The following is an 18,418-nucleotide window of genomic DNA, read 5'->3' as shown; positions in this document are numbered from 1 at the left end:
ATCATTTAAATTCAAATATGAACTTTACCTTCCAGCTAGTTCCTTATCCAAATATTTTGCTGCTAAACGTGCACCGTACAATTCACTCTGCAAACCAATAACATACTGGCGCAAATCTTCATTTTCTTTTCTCAAATGCTGAACCTCAGCATCAAGAATAGCTTCTTTATGAGCATCTCTGCGATAGTGTTCCATTTCATTTTCCTTTAAGAAAAATGTCATTTTCATCAAAATGACATTAAAATGATATTCTCACCTAAAAATATTTCTTGACTAAATGTCTAAGAGTATGAAAGTGGTTGTTTATGCATGGGTACTGCACTTCCATCATTTCTACTACCCAGGTAGTATGAATGCATTGTTTACTCATATCTCACATTGTGATCACCTTCACAACGAGTTGCCAAGTTATAGCACTGCTGTGAATAAATAAGACTTCGCCAGACTAATGTTACTTATTCCTGGTGGATACCACCACCCAGATGACACCAGATTGGCTTACTCATCAGTGGGTGGATGGGTAAATAACCTGTTGTTACAACAGTGACAACTCAGTTATAGAGTATAACTCCACAATATGAGAGATGCTTCATGGTATGGCATAGTTTAATCTAAAAATATTTCTTGACTAAATGTTTAAGAGTATGAAAGAGGTCGTTTATGCAAGGGTACTTGCACTTCCATAATTTCTACTACCCAGGTAGTATGAACGCATCATTTATTCAATATGAGATATGAATAAACGATGCATTCATACTACCTGGGTAGTAGAATACATCATGAATTGTCAAATTAATAGAACAAACTTATCTGCAAAAAAGATCTAAACCTCTGAAACATTTTCTCATTCATTTCACAAATATGAGGGGTATCAAAAAGTTTGTACCCTTACCTAAAAATATTAGCCCTAGAAAGGTGAAACTTCACAGGAACTTTAATCCTTTTCTATGTACTCTCCATATATAGTAACACATTTCTCCCATCTATGGATCAGTTGCTTAATGCCTTGATCATAGAAGTCCACACTTTTTGCCTGAAACCACAATTCCACTTCACTGATGACTTCCTGGGACAAATCAAAGCAGCGTCCAGGCAATGGTTTCTTTGTGTCTCAAAACAAGAAGTTTGACGGTGCTAGGTCAGGAGAATAGGGTGGGTGCTGCAGTAGTTCGAAGCTGCACGGGGCAACAAAGTTGGTGGTGGCAATGGCTGCATGAGCCGGTGCATTGTCTGAAAGTAGACGGACACCTTTGGTTAACATTCCATGCCTTTTCACATTCAAATCATCGTGCAACTTTTTCAAGATTTCTGTAGTATTCTCCGGTAAGTGTGGAACCACGAGGTAGGTAATCTGTCGGGATAACCCCTTTTCTGTCCCAAAACATGGACATCACCTTCTTCGCAGATGGAGTGATCTTTGCCTTTCTGGGTGGTGGGGAGTAGGTGTGCTTCCACTGATTTGACATGTTACGAGATTATGAAAAATCTTTGGCAAAGGATACTAAGAAAAAGAGTAAGGATTTCTTTACTTATATAAACTCTAAAAGGAACGGGATGAATCAGATTGGTCTACTTAATATTGGTTCGACTGTTGATGATCCTGCTCAGATAGTAAACAAACTGAATGAGTATTTTGCATCTACATTCACACATAAGGAGTTATTAAGGAAGAAAAATGCCAGAAGTTTATCAAATTGTAACAGGGTGCTTAATGATTTTGTAATAACTGAGAGCAAAGTGGAGGAGAAATTGTTGAAGTTAAACAATTTCTCCCATCAATGATAGATCCCATCCACCCCATCAAACAATGATGGGGTGGATGGGATCTATCCAGTTAAATTAAAGGAGGCAGCAAAGGAACTAAGCAAACCCTTAGCCATAATTATGAGGGCATCCTTGGACTCAGGGGAAGTCCCCAAGTTGTGCAAATGTATCCCCAACTCACAAAGGGGGATCAAAGGATGACACAAGTAATTACAGACCAGTTAGTTTAACTTTTTTTCCGGGTAAAAAAATGGAGTTACTGGTTAAAGATGCATTCCAGGATCATCTAGACAAGACTGCAGCAATAATTCAGACACAGCATGGGTTTGTTAAGGGAAAGTCTTGTCTGAGAAATGTGATTGGATATTATGATGTGGTTACAAAGGAACTGGATGCAAAAAAATTATTTTGATATCATATACTTGGATTTCAGGAAAGCTTTTGACACTGTTGTGCATGGAAGACTACTGTACAAATTGGAGCAGAATGGTATTAAGGATAAGTTGCTAAAATGGATAAAAGGGTGGATGAGTGGGAGAAGACAGGGGTGGTAATGAATGGACTCTGCTCTTTGTGGATTAATGTTGTTAGTGGAGTCCCACAGGGTTCGGTGTTGGACCCACTGTTGTTCTGTATATTTATCAATGATATTGATGAAGGTATATCAGGATTGGTGTTGAAGTTTGCAGATGATACAAAGTTGGCAGGGTTGTTAATGACAGTAATGGCAGTGTGCTACTGCAACAGGATCTAGAAAATTTGGGCAGATGGGCTGAGAAGCGGCATATAATTATTGTACAAGTGGCATATACATATTATCAATGAAGTTTAACATTGACAAATGCAAAGTACTGCATATGGGTAGAAGTAACTCCAGAGGAATGTACCAACTGTGTAGCACTACACTTAGGGTGGTAGAAAATGAAAAAGATCTGGGCATATACATATTATCAATGAAGTTTAACATTGACAAATGCAAAGTACTGCATATGGGTAGAAGTAACTCCAGAGGAATGTACCAACTGTGTAGCACTACACTTAGGGTGGTAGAAAATGAAAAAGATCTGGGAATAATTGTGCAGTCAGATATGAAGTTTTCTAAGCAATGCAGACAGGCTACCAGGGCAGGTCATGGGGTTTTGTCAATGATATACAGGAATTTTGTTAGCAGGGAAAAGGAGGTGATTATCCCTTTGTATAAGGCAATGGTCAGCCCATGCCTTGAGTACTGTGTACAGGTCTGGAGGCCTCATTTTAGGAAGGATATAGATTTGCTTGAGCATGCACAGAGAAGGGCAACAAGATTGGTGAGTGGAATGAAGGGATCTTCTTACCAAGAGAGGCTTAAGTTCTGCAAATTGCAGCGGCTGGAGACTAGGCACCTGTGAGATGATTTGACTGAGGTGTATAAGGCCTTGAATGGGTTGAGCACTGAATTCTGATGGGATTCTTTCACTTGCTCAGATTACAAACCTAAGGGGGCATAAATTCAAATTGAGGAAAGACAGTTGTAGAATAGATGCGAAAAGTTACCTTTAGCCAGTGGGCGGTTAATTGCTGGAACAAACTTCCATCTGTCATTGTGAAAGTTGATAGCTTAAATAAATTCAAGGAGGAACTGGACAAACTTTTAGAGGGAATGGTTGTGTGATTTTTTTTTTTTTGTCTGATGCTACATAAGCTCATACACTTGCTTTTTTGCATCACATACCTCTATTACTATTACTATGTCTTTAGCCTCTGCATCATACTGGTACACTTAACATTCATCATTTCTCATCAACCAATCAAAAAAAGTTCTCAACAACTGCATTACACAAATCCAGCAGTTCGCAAGAACATTGCATTCAATATTGCTTCTGCAAAGGCGTCAGCAATCTTGGAACCCATCGTGCAGAGACCTAAAACAAGTGCAGATGGTCAAAAAAATGCTGTAGGCAGACCCATAACTAATTCCCACTGCATTTGCGATGAAATGAATTATCACATGTCTGTCACTCAGCACCAGCTGCTCAGCCTTTGCAACTGTCTGTCTGTGGAAGTGGATGGCCTTCCTTCTCTTGGCTCATCAAAGACGCTCGTACTATCACACTGGAACTCCCGTTTCCACTTTTTTACAGTGTCATTGGATGGACAATTCTGCCCATACACAGCTTTCATTCGTTCGTCAATTTCCTGAGCTTCCTTGCCCTGCAAATGCAGGCACTTGATCACTGCTCAATACTCCACTTTGTCAACCATAGCGTCCTTCCTCGTGTACACCAGATCAACCACAAACATGTCAACCATAGCGTCCTTCCTCGTGTACACCAGATCAACCACAAACATGTCAACCATAGCGTCCTTCGATCGTGTACACCAGAGGTGGAGCCCGGAAACGGGCTCCACCTCTGGTGTACACGATCACCTATGGGAATGAAAGTTCACATGTTAGTTATTGAATATGTAGACAACTTATATTAAAAACAGCATTTTTTTACTGATGTTTTATCTAGGTCAGGGTACGAACTTTTTGATGCCCCTTGTACATTCAAATACAGTCAAATTCAAACAGTAGGACTGTTTATCAGTATGGTATGCTTTGAAACATTAGCTTACCTGACATTTTTCTGTCTGTGCATTTCTATTTGGATATTCTATTAGACATCAACTGATTTTAACTGCTTCAAGAAAAATACTGTTGCAGACTTTGGCCATGTCAGAAAAGTTCAGTCAAAGTTTTGTTAATAGAAATGGCCCTGCCGACTATTTGGTTGACAGGAATATTTCCAAAGCTTCACAAGTAACAGAATATCTGAATTCAGTTTTTCTTTTTCTAACCTGACTCAATATTCTCTCAAACTCAAGCACTTACATGAAGAATTTTTAAAATGACAAGCACAACCTGGGATAATCTTTTATATTTTGAAGCTTCCTTATGCACTTATCAGTTCACCATCCAAGGACCACTTACATCAATTCTTTCTTTCTTCTTTCATAATAGCATCTGGTAGATTCTCATATTGAAACTGACAGAACTGATGCTGCAAAATATCTCTTGTTTCATCTGTTTATTTTTTTAATAATGCCAAGAAGTGCAAGAAACTTATCCACAAAACATTTCAAAATTATGCACTGCCAAATGATGAAATTTGTGCTACCGCAGCATTTATAAAAACACCATTTTTTTTCATTTTGTGGTTTTATGAAGTGAAGAAGATACAGTAGTAAAGATCGGAGAGGAGGGGAAGCAGAGGAATACATACCTTTAAATAATTGGGTTCAATAATGCAAAAGAATGATCAGGACATGAGCATTACAATTTTTGTGGATGATGGAAGTGGAGATGGATAAGTGGGCTATTTTACCAGAGTGTTGATTAAGCAGAAGGGTAAGTTTTATAAATCAGTAATAAGGCTGAAAAAATGAGTGAACTAAGACAAGAAGGTAAAGGTCATGGAGAGAGAAAGAGAGAGAGATATGGAAGAATTCGGGGGGGGGGGGGGGGGGGGGGGGGGGGGGGAAAGGAGCCAAACAACAGGAAGGAATGGTGTAGGAGAATTTAAAAAAGCCAAATAGGTAAGTTATGGAAGGAGAAATGAAATATAATAGAAATAAATGAAAATTCCATTTAAAAGAACGTGGATAGATTTTTGCTATCGGTCCTTCAGTGTAGGTCCACATAAAATTTGCATATTTCTATTGCATTTCTTGATTAGAAATAGCTGAAGTACATATGTACAAGGCTGATAACATCAATGTGTGTACACACATATACTCCAGAGCAGGATATACAATTAAAATTTAGTCCTCTTCAAGGTGGTTGTATGTACTGAGTGCTGCTAACAAGATTTTGTTTATACCCTAACCTGGTACAACTATACAGGATAAGAGTAAGCTACAAACATTCATTTTTAAAGCAGCCACATAGTACATCCATTTAATAGTAAGTCAAGTACTCTGTGACATTAATGCAAAACTTTGTACTTGTATGCTGAATCATAGGACGACATTATGTCTGTAATTAAAAATACAGTAAAACCTCGATTTAACTGACTAATAGGGGAGAAGGGATGTCCGTTAATGCCAAAAGTCCATTAAATCGAATGTAACCTGGGGGATATTTTTATTGTTCTTAATGTAAAAAAAAAAAAGCTTTAATACAATATACAGTACTGTACGATATAAAATTATTAAATTATAATAAATAATATGTAATATTCTGTTGTAAATATAAAATGTTGCAATTTGGTCTTTGATTTACGGATATCAAAAACAGTTTGTTTTTTTACGCCGTAAATTTCACAAACACGTGCTACTGAGATGCCTTGTTCTAACTTCTCAATTAGCTCTAATCTCTGTGCCACATTTAAGTTCACACGCTTTCTTTTATCACTTAAGAGAAAGCATGGTCACACGCTTTCTCTATCACTTGATGCCATTTTAAATGCAAGGATTGCAAAATTATTTAATAAATAAAGTCACAATTCAGAAATCACAGAAACCCTCTGTATACAACCTGACCACACGACAGCTTGAGGCAGACTGAGACCGAAATAAAACGAGTCGGTAGACCTACAGTTTAGTGTTCAGAGTCTCATTCAGCTCGAAAGTCACCTGCTCTTATCTGCTATCTGTAATCTGGGAAAACAGCTATTTGAACACGTTTTCAGAAAGAATAAAAAACAATTTCCTGACTAGAATTTCCTGAATTTGATTATAAAAATAAAAGTAGGTAATTATCAAAACAATAATGGAAATAGGTAATTATTATTAATTTTTAATTTATAATAACACTGAAGTTTTGTATAACCTAAAAAAAAATAATATGGTCGAGATTATATGTACATTACTGTATTATTTGTCCGGTCTGTTAAATCCAAAATCCATTATATCGGGGCCTGTTAAATCGAGGGTTTACTGTACGTACTTAGATGTCTGATGATTTATTCTCTTTTATTCCAATATAATAATAAAAATTATCACACATAAAGGAAGTGCTAAAATTTGTTTTTATCCCCCATAACCTATGTCTCTGTAAACACCATAATAAATAACTCATAAAAGGTAAAAAAAAAAAAAAAAAACAACTGTTGTTTATGTTGTTATTTGGTTTAAGAGCATTAGCAACTAAGGCCATATTGCTCCGGGAATATGCGGTTGTCATTCCCTGACCTTTCCGCATCCTCCGTATATTTGGTGGTGACGGGCTCGAACCCCGGTCTAATCAAGAAGTGTGCTATGCACTGCTGCTCCTTCCTACCTGGCTACGGAGGCACAATGATGTTTATGATTAATTAATAAAATGTAAATAATACTAGTTAAACCATGTGAACTATTACCAAGTGATTTTATTGTGTAAAAAATGTATTACACTGAAAACTTCCACATAATAGATTTAATAACTAGCAATATTTCTGAATTTCATATTGAATCCTGTCATTTGGCATCTGTTAAAAATTATACAGGATAGAAGGGGTCTCTATGAACTAGCATTAGCATTAGCATTAGTAGAGGCATTTGATGCAAGAAAGCAAGCTTATGCAGCATCAGCCAAAAAAAAAAAAAAAAAAAAAAAGAAACATAAATAAATAAAAATAACCACTTCCACTTCACCCCTCTGTTCGTTCGAAATACCTGTCCAGCTGAGCCTTAAACTTATTTAGGCTATCAACTTCCACGACAAGGGATGGAAGTCTGTTCCACCCACCAACCACCCGCTGGCTAAAGGCAAATTTCCGCACATCTATCCTACATCTGTCTTTCCTCAATTTGAATTTATGCCCTCTCAGGTGATTTTTCTGAGCTAGAGGAAGAATCCCATCAGCATTGAGCATGCTCAAACCATTCAAGGCTTTGTACACCTCTATCAGATCACCCCGCTGGTGCCTAGTTTCCAGACACTGTAATTTGCAAAACTTAAGCCTTTCTTCGTAAGAGAACCCCTTTGTCCCATTCACCAATCTAGTTGCCCTTCTCTGTACTCGTTCCAGCAGCTCTACATCCTTCCTGAAATGAGGCCTCCAGGCCTGTATACAGTACTCTAGGTGTGGCCTGACCATTGCCTTATACAAGGGAATAATCACCTCCTTATCCCTGCTAGAAAAATTCCTATATATCATTGACAATACACCATGAGCTACTCTTGCAGCTCGTCTGCACTGCTCAGAGAACTTCATATCTGCCTGCACCACCACCCCCAGGTCCCTTTCATTCTCTACCACTGTCAGTGTAGTACCACAGAGTTGATACGTTGCTCTGGGGTTGCTGTTTCCCATATGTAGTACTTTACATTTGTCAATGTTAAACTTCATTTGCCACCTCGAAGCCCATCTGCTCAACCTTTCCAAATCCTGTTGCAGCAGCATAGTGTCAGTAGTGTCCTTGACAACCCTGCCAACCTTCGTATCGTCTGCAAACTTGGACATTAAGCCTGATATACCATCATCAATATCATTTATAAATACAGAAAACAATAAAGGCCCCAATACTGAACCCTGAGGGACTCCACTAATAACATTAGTCCACGATGAGCAGTGTCCATTGATTACCACTCTCTGTCTTCTCCCCCTCAACCACCCCTTTATCCATAGCAGCAACTTGCCTCCAATGCCACACTGCTCCAATTTGTGCAGCAGTCTTCCATGTGCAACAGTATCAAAAGCCTTTCTAAGATCCAAGTATATAATATCAAAGTTATTCCCTGCATCCAGTTCTTTTGTGACTGCATCATAGTATCCAATCAAATTGGTCAGGCAAGACTTCCCCTTAACAAAACCATGCTGTGTCCTAGCTATAACTGAAGTCTTGTCTAGATGATCCTGCAGTGCTTCTTTCACCAGTGCCTCCATTAATTTTCCGGGAACAGAAGTTAAACTCACAGGTCTATAATTACTTGTGTCAGCCTTTGATGCCCCTTTGTGAATTGGGGTCACATTTGCACATCTCCAGTCAATGGGTACCTCCCCTGAGTCCAAGGAAGCTCTCATAATTATGGCTAAGGGTTTGCTTACCTCCTTTGCTGCCTCCTTTAATATAACTGGATAGATCCCATCCACCCCAGGTGCCTTTCTTGTGTTTATCTTCAACAATTTCTCCTCCACTTTGCTCTCAGTTATTACAAGATTCTCTAGCTTACTGCTAGAGTTGAATACACCTCTGGCATTCCCCTCGCTGAATAACTCCTCATGTGTGAATGTCGATGCAAAATATTCATTTAGTTTGTTAGCTACCCGAGCAGGGTCATCAACAGTTGACCCATCGATCTCAAGTGGACCAATCTGATTCATCCCCTTCCTTCTAGAGTTTACATAAGTAAAGAACTCTTTGCTGTTTTTCTTCGCATCCCTTGCCAAGGATCTCTCGTAATCTGCCTTCGCCTGCCTAACCTCCTTTGTAACTTGGTTACAGATCAACTTGTATCTATCATAGGCGTCCGTGTCACGTGTTAATTTGTATGTATCCCATGCATTTTTCTTCTCTGCCATATGCCTCATTAGTTCATCTGTCAACCATTTAGGCCTAAACCTTGAACAATATTTCTTAGTTGGTATGTAAAGCCTAGTAGCTTCCACGATAAGTTCTTTGAATGCTTCCCATTTTGAATTTGCTGTTGGCAATATCATCAGTTGATCCCACTGTATAGAATTTAAATACTGTCTCAGTCCATTGTAGTCGCCTTTACGAAAGCAATACCCCTTCCCTTTACCCCTAATGGTAGTTACCTCTTTGAGTAACTCCCACTTCAGCACACTGTGATCACTGCCACCAAGTGGTTCATTTATCTGCAGATTCTTAATGCATGAAGAATCACTACTGATAATCAAATCAAGAGTATTACTCCCTCTAGTTGCCTCCCGAACATGCTGATGTAGAAAACAATCATCCAATAAATCCACAAAAGCCTTGCTACTGTGTGAGTGACCAGCCCCCAAATTCCAGTCAATATCTGGGAAATTAAAATCCCCCATTATAAGACTCTCTGATTTACTGGCCCACTCTATTTCTCCGAACAGTTTCTTATTATACTCATCAGAGTCATTAGGCCTATAGCACACTCCTACTCTCAATTTTGATCTCCCAATGCTTATGTCACACCAAACTGACTCGACACTGCACTGTCCAGCGATGTCGACTGGCTTCACTTCCTTGGATTTTATGTGTTTTTTAACTAATAGCATAACCCCTCCTCCCTTCCTATCCTGTCTATCCTTTCTGTAGACATTGTACTCCCCAAATTCCAGTTCTGCATTTCTTATATCTGTGTGACACCACATCTCTGAAATCCCCACAATATCTGCCTTTGATGTTTTGAGCAATACCTCAAATTCATCAAATTTATTTACTAAACTCCTAGCATTGGTGTACACACAAGTATACATGCACCTGTTCTTTTTCTTAGCTACCCTAACACAACCCATGTGTTTACTTGTACCCCAATGATTCCCAGCAGTCTCTGAAATATCCTGCGTCTTATTTTCCAGGCTGCGGCTCATTCCAATAGAAGCAGTGCAAGAATCACTTTCACCTCTGCCAGTGGCTACTGTTAATCTATTAGTCCTTGTATCCCCCCAATCTAGCAGTTTTCCGACCCACCTAACATTGCCTCGATAGCATCAGCAAACATTCTTGCACCCTTTCTATTTAAGTGTATCCCATCCCTGTAGAAGCAGTCTCTCCTGTTAACAAGTACAGACCAGGCTGAAAAAAATTCTACCCCTTGAGCCCTGCACAATCTTTCCAGGGCCGAATTGATTGACAGGGCTCTCATCATATACTCCCTCCTATCGTGTCTGGGCAGAATTGCAGACACTTTCAATTTCAACCCTAATTCACGGCTTTTTTTCATCAGTGACCTGTACTTGTCAAGTAATTCCGCCGGTCTCCTACTCTTAATGTCATTAGTGCCAACGTGTACAACTATATCACCTTTTGTGCCCTTAAAAGATGATATCCGCTCTACAACGTCATCAACTTTTGCCCCTGGCAGACATACCCTGGTCCTATTCCACCTATCCTTTTTACAAAGCATGTTTCCCGTTTCCCTGACAATAGAGTCACCAACAACTACTAGTTCCTTTGGGACCAGCGCATTCTGCCTTGGGGGTTGCCGCTGTGTTCCGCGATGACCAAGTGCAAGCTCTGGCATTGGTGTGGGCAGCTGAGAGCTTGATGGGCCCCTCACTTGTAATCCTTCGAGGGCATCCACCCTATCCTTCAAGCTCTCATATAGGCCCATAACAACGCTGAGTTGTCGCCTTATCTCCTTACACTCCTTGCATCGCACACACACAAAGACATCCCCCATGGCAGTATCATGTCCCATACTTGACTGCTCCGCAAACATCAAGCAAATAGTGCATCTTACAAGGCTGTGATTCAGAGGACAACTGCCCCCCTCAGTTCTCCCCTGGGCCACAGCATTCCCATTAGCTTGAGCCCTTTGCTTTGCTGCTCTGGTTTGAGTCATGATTTAGAGTTACTTTCAATAAAATTTCGATTTCTGTACAAAATTAAATCCTAAACTTGTATCCAAACACAGTTATAACGCTATATTTATGTTTCAGTAACGAGTGTTATCTACGGAATATTTACGTTTCAGTAACGAGTGTTATCTACGAAATATTTACGTTTCAGTAACGAGTGTTATCTGCGAAATCCCTTTATATAACTTTCGTATCAAGTTATGTATTAATTATTTGTTTTTACTAATTATTTATGTTACGTAACCTAAGTGGTTATATGTATAATTAATTATGTTAAATAAAATTAATTATATTACGTTTGTAATCTAAGTCGTTATATGTATTTATTTAAACGTACAATTTAACTGCTAACGAAGTTCAACTAACGCTATCTAGTACGGCATACAACTATCGTATCACAAAGGCGGGAAAATTATGAACTCATGTCCATTTCAATGTGCCATATGTTCATAGAGAAATTTATGCTACACACCACAGCATAGCTGCCATTTTTCTGACCATCCCTGAAGTCTATCTAGGTCATTCTGCTTAGCAGTGATCATTAACTACTATACCAATATTCACATCATCTGTAATTTATAGCACTATTTATACATTTTTATTTATAAACAAATTAAAGACTATTGAAAGACAACCATTTTTTTTCAAATTTTGTTTAAGATTCAGACTGCAGGTTTTCTAAACTGTCTACAGAAACAATTTTCACAAAATTCTGAATAAAATTTAATGAAGAAAAATCATATTTTTTCAATTAATAAAATGCCTTTTAAAAATTTTGAATGCCTTTAACACAAAGAGGAAATAAATTCAGAAAAATCAGTACATCCAATTTAATCAGAAAAAAAAACTAATAAATAAATAGTAGTTTCGTCTTGAAAACTTTAACAGAATTTTCAGAGTAAACTGAACAATATGGTGGTTAAGATTAAGAACTCTTTCTCAACTGCACAACTAGAAGTATAAGGGCTGGCCCATATCAAAATTTCACCCCCCCACAAACTTATATAAGTATAAATGGGTTAAGTACTTGTATTAGTATCAGCAATGGCCACATGGTGCAAGGAAGCCTATGGCTTATGATGCACCAGCCAAAAAAAAAAATAATAAATAATAATAAAATAAAATAAAAAATAACAAAAAAAAAATAATAAAATAAAATAAAAAATAACAAAAAAATAATAAAATAAAATAAAAAAATAATAAAAAATAAAAAATAAATAAAAATAAATAAAATAATAATAATAATAAAATAAAATAAAATAATAATAATTAATAAGAGAAAAAGGAAATGGACAACCTATGCGTTTTTCTCCTCCCTTAGGTAATTACCCAGCTGTAATTTGAATTATAGCCCCTTGTTCTAAAATCATTTATAACCATGAAAATCTCATACTCATTCATTTTGCTTATGCCTCTCAGAGCTTTAAACACCTCAATCAAGTCTCCTCTAAGGTGCCGAGTTTCCAAGTTATGCAACCCACATATTCGAAGTCTTTCCTCATATGCATGCCCTTTTGTGAATCTCACCAGGCGAGTTACCCATCTTTGGACCCTTTCAAGAAGCACAATGTCTTTCTTTAGGTATGGTCCCCATACGTGAACACAGTATTCCAAGTGTGGTCTAACAATAGCTTTATATAATGGGATTATGATGTAATTACCTCTACTAGCAATTGTTCGATAAATCATCAATAGAACACCATGGGCCTTCCTTTCAACCAGTCTACAATGCTCAGAGAATTTTATATCTGACTGTATTGTAATACCCAACCCAAGTCACTTTCCTCCACTACCAGCTTTAGTTCAACTCTGCCAAATGTACAAGTTATTTTGAGGTTACCTGTTCCCCAGGTGTAATACCTTACCCTTTGCTGAATTAAAGTATAACCGCCATTTTTCTGACCATCCCTGAAGTCTATCTAGGTCATTCTGAAGAAGCTCTGCTTGGCGGCGATCATTAACTACTCTACCAATCTTTACATCATCTGCAAATTTAGACATCACACTCTCTATCAATGTCATATATGAAAATCAAAAACAACAGTGGTCCTAATACTGATCCTTGGGGAACCCCACTTCTTACATCAACCCAATCTGAGGAATAAGCATTTATCAACAACCCTCTGCCTCCTGCCCTGAATGATTTTCCATGATTTTCCCTACTACTGAATTTAGACTAACCGGCCGGTAATTTCCCACTTCAATCTTAAAACCACCCTTATGTATTGGAGATACATTGGCACTTTTCCAATCCAACAGAATCATTCCCAAGTCCAGTGATGGTCCCATAATTAGCCTCAATGGTTCATGCACTCACTTGCCACCTCCCTTAAGATTATAGGGTATATGCCATCAACCCCAGGAGCCTTACTGTCCTGTAGGCTCGAAAGTTTTTCATTAAAGTTTTTTCATTAAATAAACATGTGAAATTTCAACATCATTAATTACATTTTTTTCAACTTATTCCCATAATTACTCATTGACGTAAAGGGTTTTCCTTCTGTAAATATCGATGCAAAGTAACTGTTGAGTTCATCTGCAGCATCAGCTGGGGTATCTAATACTATCCCATGTCCATTATATAAGAGTCTGATCTGGCTTGTCTTTCTCTTCTTTGCATTTATATATATGAAAAATTCATTATCCCCCCCCTCCCCGTTTACCAGCGATTTCTCATAATCTGACTTTGCCAGCACAACCTTTTCTGTGGCACTATAACAGATCAATTTGTAGCTGTTATCGGCTTCACTACTTTTTATTGCTCTGTAACTTTTCTATGCCATCTTTTTCTGCTCAAGTAACTGGCAACTTCATTATTTATCCAACTTAGAATCCTCCTCGCAGAGTATTTTTTTTAATGGTATATATGCATTCAAGGCCTCTGTGATTAATGTTTTTAAGGTAACATAATTCAATTGTATTCACTCTCTGTGAGATATTTACCCAGTTAATAGAGGCCATGTAGCATCTTAAGCCACTGTAATTTCCTTTCCTGAAATTATAACCCATTCCTTTTCCTTTAACTACTGCTACCTCTCTCTCTCTTCATCGCCCACTGCAGAACTCCATGATCACATCCTGCTACTGGTTCCTGTACTGTCAGCCCTATTATGTCATCTGGTTCATGGGTGATCATGAGGTCTACAGTATTCTTTTCCCTAGTACTTTCCCTGAATATCCTTGTATATTTCATACTTAATCATATTTTCATTAATGGTTCTTAATTTTACACATAAATAAATTTCATAAATAAAAAAAAAAGGGAAAAAAAGCTTATAAAGAACTATGAAAATATAAGATACATCTAAGAACAGATAGTTACCAACTTTCTCTTGATTGATTCTGAATCTCCTGCATGCCCCATCTGTGCACTGACTTGTAATTGTGCAGCATGAAGCTGAATTAGTAATTGTTGCAGTTCTTTTTCCACAACAGCCCTAGAGGCTCTCACTTCACATAACTCTCGTCGTAATTCTGATATTTCCCTCTGTTAAGTAGAAATTGGGCTGTATAGGAAAATATTTTGAAATATGTATTTTTGATATTTAAATTATTTATTATATAATTTACTTTTACAGTGTTAAAATATTTTGAGGTCTAATTCTCAGCATATGTACACTGAAATAAAATACATATAACATTTTTCTCTCCATAGTATATTTAAAAAGACTGAAGAATACGAGCAAGGAGAAACCTCAATCCGCACTGAGAAAGAACATTATAGAGGTTGACCGTCACTAATTTGGCATCGTTGGGACTTGTGGGGTGCCAGATCACCAGTGATTAGATTAGCACATACAGTTTACCCAACAGCTAACCACCTCATCCTACCTTTAAAATACCCCGTAAATCAGTACAAGTTGATTAATAAAAGAAAAAGAAACATTAAATGAAAAGCAAGTGAAATTTTAATGAAGAACAAGTAACAAAGGGTACAGGTACAGTAATTCTGTTGACTTACGTAAGAAAGTTCATCATGGCCGCTTCCAAAGTGAAGAGCTGGAATTTACAACTAAGCAGAGTTACATATCAGGAAGTGGGGGCTGTCAGGATCACCACCTTCATCTTGAAAGGTGATTGAAACATCAGGAACTGGTGATGAAACTGGCACAACATCTTCAGCAACTGATGATGATAGTGGTGATTGCACATCAGGGTGAGCAGAAGTTGATGGCACTGGATTTTCAAATGTTGACTCCTCTGCTGCACAATCTTTAGCTTTTTTTTTTTTTTTTTTTTTAACGTATCTTGCAAGCTAAGCTTGTTTCATATATTTTGGTCTTTCTTTGATTAGTTTATCCTGCAGCATGTAAATCTTCATTATTTCTTGTTCAATTATAAAACTGCATTGCTCTAGACCAGTGGTTTTCAACCAGGGTGCCGCAACACCTTAGGGTGCCTCAACATTCCAGGGGTGCCATGTAATTTGGATTTAAGTTACTTAAACTTATTATTTTTTAAAATTTATGTTTATTTCATTATAAAAAGGTGTACAGTATCTTTTTAATTTTGTGGTGATCTATAATTGATGTTTACTTAGTACCACTATATAAAGAATAAAATTATTATATATTGTATTTTTTTTTTTTTTTTTTTATTTGGTAGTTGTTGGCGCATCGGCTTCTGTGGCCATATTGCACCTCCCAAGGTTTTTGCAGTACTTTGATCCAAGCCAAGTTTGAGCTTCTGCAGACTGCTCAGGACCAAGATATCAACAAGGAATATTACAACTCTCTGAAAGTGACAAAGCTCAAGAAACCTATAGGTAAAAAGAAATCCAAAGAAGAAAAAATTAGGACTAAGGTAAAGAAAGCCCACACGAGAAGCATGCAAAAGTTCGATGAAATTTACAGGTAAAAGCAATACTTTGCCATAATGGCATTTGTATTGTTGCTCGCTCGGTAAACAGACGGTGGGTGTTATCGGTCTGGAGTGGAAGTTGAATCCCACAGGAGCTTGAAATCCTCCCGAAGTGGATGGGGGTAACTTGACCTTTTTTCTTTAGAATCACTAATTGAATTAACTGATTGAATCACGAACAGAGTCATATTGGAAGTTCTGGCACCATAAAAAATGTTCGTAACTTAGTTTCACCGGTAGTGCTTCTCGTATGGGCTTCCTTTACCTTTGCCTTTTTTTTTCTTAATAAACAATTTATCCACTAGTCCACCAGTGATTCTAAAGAATCACTGGTGGACTAGTGGATAAAAGGTCAGGTTACCCCCTCCACCTCAGGAGGGTGGTTTCAATCTCCCATGGGATTCAATTTCTATTCCTGACTGATAACACCCACTGTATGTTTACTGAGCGAGCAACAATGCAAATGCCATTACGCCAAAGTACTTTTACCGGTATATTTATGGAACTTTTGCATGCTTCTCATGTGGGCATTCTTTACCTTCACCAAAGTTAGTCAAGAAACACTTGTCAAGATGAACCAAAGACAACAAATGAAGAGCAAGATAAACACTGACAAGAAAAAAATTGAGTATAATGAGTTATGCAAAGCCATTAGAGACTCAGAGAGGACATAAGAATATTTAACACAAGAAAAGTAGAACACGCACTAAGGAAAAACAAGACTTAAATCAGCAGCCACAAGCAGTTATACAGAAAGACAGATGATACTGAAACTGAAGAATAGCAATGGTGTACTTATAAATAGCAGAAGACTACTATAGAGAATTATACAAGGAGTGAGGGAATGATGCTAGCAGTGGGGAAGATGGATTGCAAATTAGTAACATATACGACATACCCGATATCCTTCCTGATGAGACAGAACATGCGTAATGAAAAATCAGAAAGCCCTGGGGGAAGATGAAGTTATTGTACAGTTGCTAAAATTGGGAGGAAGAGACATGACACAAAATGCATCAGAAAAGGTGTGACGGCTAAGGAGTGGAATAATGCAATCATAGTTTTTCTGCATAAGAAAAGAGATAAATTAGAAATTATAGACCAATTAGCTTGTTATCCCACATCTACAAGTTGTTCACAAGGGTCATTACTAACAGATTAGAAAGAATACTTGATGAGAATCAACCGAAAGAGCAAGCTGGCTTTGACTCCATGCAGCATAAGGCAATGTTTCAGGCACTGGAAAGCCAAGGCATAGATACCCAATATATTATGATTTTGAATAAAATATATGAGAATGCTACCTCCTTTATTAGACTTGACAAAGACAGTAGCAAATTTAAAATTGAGAAAGGAGTTCGACAAGGGGAGACAATATCTCCGAAGTTGTTTACTGCTGCCCTTGAGGAAGCTTTCAGAACATTAGACTGGTTGCAGAAAGGAGTCAATGTGAATGGAGAGTATCTAAACCATTTAAGATTTGCAGATGATGTTGTTGTCATAAGCCACAATCCCAAAGAATTAGAGGAAAAATCTTAATCAGTTATGCAGAGTTAGCAATGATTTTGGACTAAAGATGAATATGGCTAAAACAAAAGTAATGATGAACAAGTATGCCACAGAAAGGGATATAATGATTGAAGGAGCAGTAATTGAAAAGGTGGAGTCATATACTTATCTATTTATTTTTTATTTTTATTTTTTTTTTTTTGGCTGATGCTGCATAAGCTTGCTTTCTTGCATCAAATGCCTCTACTAATGCTAATCTGGGACAAGTCATTAGCTGTAAGAATGATAAATGGCTGAATGTCAAGAGAAGAATAAATTTTGGATGGACAGCATTCAGGAAATATAGTCACATACTGAGGAGCAATATCCCAATTTGTCTGAAACATAAAATAATGAACCAATGTATACTCCTCACCATGACTTATGGAAATGAAACTTGGGCACTCACCAAAAGAATGGAAGAGAAGCTGACAACTACACAGTGAAGAATGGAGAGAATTATATTGGGAATCAGACTGTTAGATAAGAAGAGAAACACATGGATTAGGCAGCAAACACAAGTAAAGGACATTCTTATCAAAACTAAAGATCTAAAATGGTCTTTGGCGGGCCACATAGTCTATCTGTCATGTCTTCAAGCTAAGAAAATAACAGAATGGCACCCAAGAGGAGCTAGGATAAAATCTGGAAGACAGAGACGGAGATGGACAGATGAGATTCATGAGTTTGTGGGTAGTAAATGGATGCCATTGCACAAAACAGAAGGAACTAGAAAGGAAAGTTGCTGAAGAGGCCTTCATCCTGCAGTGGATTGAAAAATT

General features: G+C 37.6%; 1 protein-coding gene across 2 annotated transcripts in view; it reads right to left on the bottom strand.

Moving 5' to 3' along the window:
* LOC150081389 (Golgi-associated PDZ and coiled-coil motif-containing protein-like) overlaps positions 1–18,418 on the bottom strand; it is a 151,226-nt gene that overhangs the window by 72,681 nt on the left and 60,127 nt on the right. Inside the window, exons 2-3 of one of the 2 annotated variants that reach the window (XM_090379255.1) lie at positions 14,551–14,715; positions 29–204 (exon numbers count right to left, since the gene is read on the bottom strand). In XM_090379255.1, coding sequence (XP_090235381.1) covers positions 29–204; positions 14,551–14,715 — 341 coding nt within the window. Of the gene's footprint in view, positions 1–28; positions 205–14,550; positions 14,735–18,418 lie in introns of both variants that reach the window. The other variant, XM_090379256.1, reaches the window with a different exon arrangement.

Source organism: Mastigoproctus giganteus, chromosome 8 (genome assembly GCF_048544385.1).
Source record: "Mastigoproctus giganteus isolate SK-2022 chromosome 8, ASM4854438v1, whole genome shotgun sequence".
NCBI classification, from domain to species: domain Eukaryota; kingdom Metazoa; phylum Arthropoda; class Arachnida; order Uropygi; family Thelyphonidae; genus Mastigoproctus; species Mastigoproctus giganteus.
The sequence above is the reverse complement of the archived record's forward strand: the minus strand, read 5'-3'. Positions and strand labels throughout refer to the sequence as shown.